General features: G+C 38.5%; 1 protein-coding gene across 1 annotated transcript in view; it reads left to right on the forward strand.

Annotated features, from left to right (window-relative positions):
* The window catches only part of LOC104567333 (palladin), an 80202-nt gene extending 75584 nt beyond the window's left edge, over positions 1 to 4618 (forward strand). Inside the window, exons 8-9 of the mRNA XM_010214142.2 lie at positions 2615 to 2734; positions 4272 to 4618. Coding sequence (XP_010212444.2) covers positions 2615 to 2734; positions 4272 to 4618 — 467 coding nt within the window. The remainder of the gene's footprint in view (positions 1 to 2614; positions 2735 to 4271) is intronic.
* The last annotated feature ends 1382 nt before the right edge of the window (positions 4619 to 6000 follow it).

The raw sequence follows: 6000 nt of genomic DNA on the forward strand, positions 1-6000 counted from the left end.
TGAGTAAGGTTGCAGGGCACCATTGGAGATCATCTAGTCTACCCCCTGTGCACAAGCAGGGTCAGCTAGAACATGTTGCACAGGGCTGTGTCCATGTGGGTGCTGAATATCTCCAGAGAAGGAGACTTCACAACCAGTCTGAGCAACCCGTTCCAGTGCTCTGTCACCATCACAGTCAAGAAGCTTTCCCTCAAATTCAGGTGGAACTGCTGTGCTTCAATTTGTGGCTGTTGCCTCTTGTCCTATAGTCGGTCACCGCTGAAAAGAGTCTGGCCCTCTCCTCTTGACATCCTCCCGTAAGGTATTTCTACACATTGATAAGATCAACTCTCAGCCTTCTCTTAAACAAAGCTGTTGGGGTGCATTAGTCATCACAGGTGTGTTCCTAGGCATATATTTCAACTTAGCTGACTTGAGCATCTATAACTGCTTTAGCATTATAGCATTGTAACTGCTGTAGTGTAAGTTTTAGCATGAACTGCTCTTTCATCCTGACATTGGCTTTTGTTTTTTCTCAATGCCAGACATTTAGGAGCTAAAGTCCGTGCTACCATGGCATTATTCCTATTTGTTGGTACCCAAACTGGCTAGATTTCAGCCACCTTGAGCAACTAAAACAACAACAACAAAAAAATCTGGTCTATGACAAATCAGCTACGCTTGGTTTTCCCAACTGGTTACAAAACTGATTCCTAGAACCACTTGACAAACTGAAGCTAGAAACTGAACTGAAACTGAAGGTTGGATAGAATAAGACAGTTGCAATTTGTTTAGAGAAGACAAAAATCTTACAGGCCTACTATTGTCTTTGATGACACTGATGGCTAATATCCTACCAGAGAATTATGGGTTTCATTAAAAATAATAATAATAATAAAAAAGCATTACGTGTTTCCCAGAACAGTTTGCAGGACAGTGGAGGAGGCTAATGATCACATTTGGAGATTAAAGCTGCAAGTCTTAGAAATGCTTTACCTTTAGTCAGTGATATGTAGAAACATTCCAGAGATAAACACATAATCAGTGACAGAATTTTAAAAATTGCAACAGTTTTCTGGAGTTTGCCTCAGAAAAGATTAGTTCTTCCTAATGGATTCATGAGCCATAAAGAGAAAGGATTACCCTGTAAAATGTAATCTTTCCTGCTAAATAACTGAAAAATAGTCAAGTACTTGCATGCCTAAGCATTTTACATGTTTCAGTGAACAGAATGCTTTTGTATTCATTTAGTCAAGTGTTAAATATGTTTTAAGGCCCTGAGAACAGCATTGCAGAGCTGCTTTCTGGAACACATTTTTGTGATGAAATTATCTGTCAGCTGATGATTGCTGGGAAGTAGAACAGACATTATTTACTTCAAATCGTCTGATTTTTCTTAGCACAACAACAGAAAGAAAAATAATGATATAGCGAGGATATAAAACTTTGAAAGAACATGTATTAATTAGCTGTGCTGTTTGTAAAATAGCCATTCTGCTGCCTGCTATATTTGCTAGTACCTTTGCCCTCCCTCAGACAATAGTTCTCAGCATGGCGGGAATGGTTTCCATTTGCAGTCCTGAAATACCCAGCTTTCAGAATTCTGCTGCTCATTTACTTGGAAACTATTGTGCTCTGTGTATCAAATTGCATCCCCAGAGGGAGGATGCATATGTATTCAACAGCACAGCTTAAAGCTGCTTATGACACACCAAGACTCTGAAAAAACTGATCTCAGTAGTCCAAAAACTAGCGTGTGTTACCCATTACTTTCCTGATAAGACCTTTCATGAGTCATTAATCTTCATCTGGGTCAGATAAGATCCAACGTGCTACAGTACTACCAGACATGCCTCTTGCAGCTACACAGAATCACTGTTCTGTGTTGCCAAAAAAAGCGTGTTCTGCTGTCTGAAAAACAACTCTGTGCCAAATCTTTATTCGTCATTCATTTTTAGCCTGTCTCCAGCACAGAAAGTTCTTGGATGCATTGTCATTTAAAAGTGAAAAAATTGCTATTTTTTTAAACTAAATGAAATTCTGGTTCACCATTTCTCAATGAAAATTATGAAAGAAAAAGAAAACTACTAGGAAATGTTTATGTTAGTTAAACTGTAAGAGCCGTGAGTTCAGAACAGTATACTGTTAGAACTGAAAGAAAAAAAATCAACACTTTTTAGAATTTTTTACTTTAGCTACAATTTTATAAAAATAATATACTGTTTCAGACTTTATTTCGCTGTATGTAGTTCTTTTTATTGGGTTTCTTTTAAACAGACATTCATAAGCTCATGTTATTTACACAGATTCCAGAGGAGTTCGGAAGTATCAGTGATAAGTGGACACTGATAAATTGATTTGTATGTGTCTGTACTAGTCCTGCATAGGACTGTTGCTGTTGTGTGTGTAAAGTGAGGCTTCGGAGGATCCTTTTGAAAACTGAGTTGAGTAAATCTGTAAGGTTCACATACAAGAATGATTTTCTTTATAGATATATCCTATGGAAGTTTTTACAGTTTTCCTGACATTGTTTTGTCTCTGGAACATTTTATGCTGTTCTACTAACATGCAATGCGAAGCCTTCATGGTACTTCGAATACTTTATGATGCCATTTATTTTTCTGTTTATTTGCAGAAGAGATATGTACCCTTGTAATTGCAGAAACATTTCCTGAAGATTCAGGAGTTTTCACATGCACAGCAACAAATGACCATGGGACAGCAACGAGTAGTGCACAACTGAATGTCTGTTCAGGTATGTGATGAAGGAGAGGAGGTGTTTGTATCACAGACCTTAAATAATTAATTTACCCAATACCTGAGACAATATGCATCTGCTTGCTGTGCAAAAGAGCTACTCTAAGATGGTGACCCCTCTGGTGGATTTCCTTTTCAGTCCTGAACTCTTTACACACTTCCCTTGACTCTGACTGATATCATCTGAATATAAAAATTGTTGCTGTTGGGTGGGAGAATGTAATTTTGTTTGTTTTTAAATGGCATGAAAAGAAACTATAATGGGTCCTTCTAAATCTCTTTCAAAAGTCCAGCTCCTAACTGAGAGACGCCAAGTGCCCTCGCAGGCATTAACAGTTGAGCTGACGTTGTTTCCTTGTAGAGCATTGCAGACGTCAAGGATAGGTCTCTTCCAAAAAGAACATGTGGAAAATATAAAATAGCAAATAAAAGGTATTCCTCAAGCAGCTTGTATATTGCTAGTAAGATTGATGATAAAACACTGCATCCATGAAAAAAGAGAAAGAAAGAAAGAAAGGAGGGAGGAAGGACGAACGGATGGACGGACTTACACAGTAATTTGGGAAAATAAGTAGAAAACTTTGAGAAATTGCTGAGACTGATTTTACTTACTTGTGTTTATTGAAATATATCTATCCTAGAGTTGTTACTCAAGAAATAAGCATCTCAGGAAACCTTAATTGAATTCTATTGCAGTCAAGCAATTAGAGAGCTAAAAGCCTGTCTTTCCAGTGCTACTGTTGATGCATGCTATCATCCTAGGGTAGTCTCATATCTCTGTCTTACTTGTATCATTTGTAAAATGGTAGACAGCTACCTGACAATATTTATATCAACATATATAAATCAAACTGCCAACTTCAGATGGTTTGTATCACTGAAAGCAAACTGAATGCATTTATTGGCTCATTTCTTAGTTTTTTTTTTTAAGCAAAATATATTTTTAAATGTGGCTGTCACAAGCCTTGGCATATTTTTAGGCATAAGGAGTCTGGGGCTAGATGGCAGCAGAGGCAAAATGAAAACAGATGAAATTGTGCTACCAAGGGTAGCATATGCTTTTTGTAAAGTAAAATACATGGAATGTTTAGGTTTTTAATACGTTATTGCTGCATGCACTAACCCAGCTGCCATTGCAAGCATGCCATGTCTTTGTACATCTTTCAGCATTTGCAAGTGATTTATTCTTAAAAGATCATGAGGTTCCAGGAAGAGGGAAGTGGTGATTCAGCTCTTGTTGCCCAATAGTGCTTAACCCTCTCAATTAGTAGCTTTATTTCTAGATCATATTTAGAGGTGTGCATAGAGTTCTTTCTTTGCTTTTGAGGCGCAAGGAAAGTTAGAAAATTAATAACCAGCGAGGCATCTAATTTGGCGTAAATTATCAATGAGAGCTCTAGAACGATATCTATTTGCTATAGTTACTGCATAGAAACAAAGTGGTCTTACATTTATTGAACTGAAAGTACAGCATGCCTGTGTCCTGTACTTCACGTGCAAGGTGTTGGAGAGACTTTCTTTTTGATTTGTTTTAGCCAACTCAGAAAACTCTAGCCATGAATCATTAACAAGAGAATCCACCAGTGATGATTTCCACCATTTCCCACCACTTCCTCCGGTTGAAATTAGCTCACTTGAGCTTCCTCCTAAGAAACACACAGAGACCCACCAGGCAAACAACTCTGAACTGAGATCTGGTGTGACAGCCCTTCAGTTACAGCATGATGCCTCTGAGGAGAAAACAAATGGTATCCATCCCATTCATGGAGTAAATGGAATGATTAACAGCAAACCAAACAGTGATAAACCCACCCCCTCTCCAGCTGGCTTGCTTTCACCCACTAAGGAGCCACCGCCCGTGCTTGCCAAACCAAAGCTGTGAGTATTCTTTAATTCTTTTCCTAAACTAGTTGGCTGTTGAAAGCAAATTTTCACCTACAAGCAATTGAGTGCTAGACAAATAATGTCCAGTGTGTGTGCCTGCCCCTTGAATAATTTTCCTGTTGCTGCTCTTCATTGCTGCAGTTTATGTCCCAGAGAGCAGAGTATGAAAAAGAAGTGGTTTGTTTTTTTTTTTTTCCGTGTTGCATCAAATGCAGCTGTATTGAGTATACCAAATTCTACATAGTTTTTAGGAAAAAATCAGAGAATAGGTAAGTTTTAGTGACTTTTTTTTTAGTCACAATACCTAAATGTCATAGTGGGCTGAGATTCTTGCATACTTTGTATCCCTTTTTGACACTGATTAGCCATCTTTATTCTGAATGGTTTTAGTTTGGCATGGTCAGTGAGTATGCACATGGGTAGTTTTTGTAACATTTCTTACGTTATGTTAATGTATAACATGCAGCTGATTCTGTTGTCACCTGGTTTGCAATAGCTTTAAATCACTATAACTGAAAAAATAAAATTGAAAAATTCAAGGAAGGGAAAGAGAAAGGGAAAAATCACAAGAACATTTTTGCCTTGGGACAGTAACGACAGAATACTTGCACAGTAGTGATGTTATGAGGATGTCAGTTTACAGCTTGTATTTAACCTTGTGCAGACTTTTTTTTTTTTCCACCTCTTTCTTAAAGAATTTTTTACACTGTGACATACCAAATAGAATGATTTTTATTTCATTTGCACCTTAACAAGAAGGGACTATTTCAGAAGGGATTATTAATTGTAAAAAAAGTATCCAGAAAGAAGTATGGTCTTCAAATTTAGATTGTTTGTTTAATTCCAGGTTTTCACAAAATAACTTGCAAAATACAAAATGCTGCTCTCTTTGCAACCACGTACCACATATTTCTGACTTTATAACAGAAAAACACATGCTTGATCCAGCATGCCACCAGGGCCTTTCCTTTCTGTTGCCTTGTCATTCTAAGCAGTGCGCGATGAGTGCAGAAGCGGGAAGACAGGGCGAAGGGAGAACAGCGTGTGGCGACGGCGTGTGTGGGAGGGAGAGCGCTGAGAGCGGGAACACGCAGCCGCTGATTCACCTCGCTGCGCAGCCCGGCCCCTTTGTGAAGAAGAGAGGCGGCAGCATCAGCAGAGTTTCGCCCCAGAGCTTTCCTCTCCCCACACGAGGCTGCCCTAGCAAAAGGCCGCTGTGGAATAACCTTCCCATCGTATAATCTTCACTGCTGTGTGTGCAATTTTTGTTGTTGTCGTTGTTGTTTTCAAACATAGAGTGATGATTATTATGTGTTATGATTCATCAAAGATAGCACGTGGAACTTTATCTAGGGGATATAAACAAGAACTATTGAAGCA

This window comes from Tinamus guttatus, unplaced genomic scaffold (genome assembly GCF_059628265.1).
Source record: "Tinamus guttatus ecotype Peru unplaced genomic scaffold, ASM5962826v1 Tinamus_guttatus_pri_ptg000301l, whole genome shotgun sequence".
NCBI lineage: Eukaryota > Metazoa > Chordata > Aves > Tinamiformes > Tinamidae > Tinamus > Tinamus guttatus.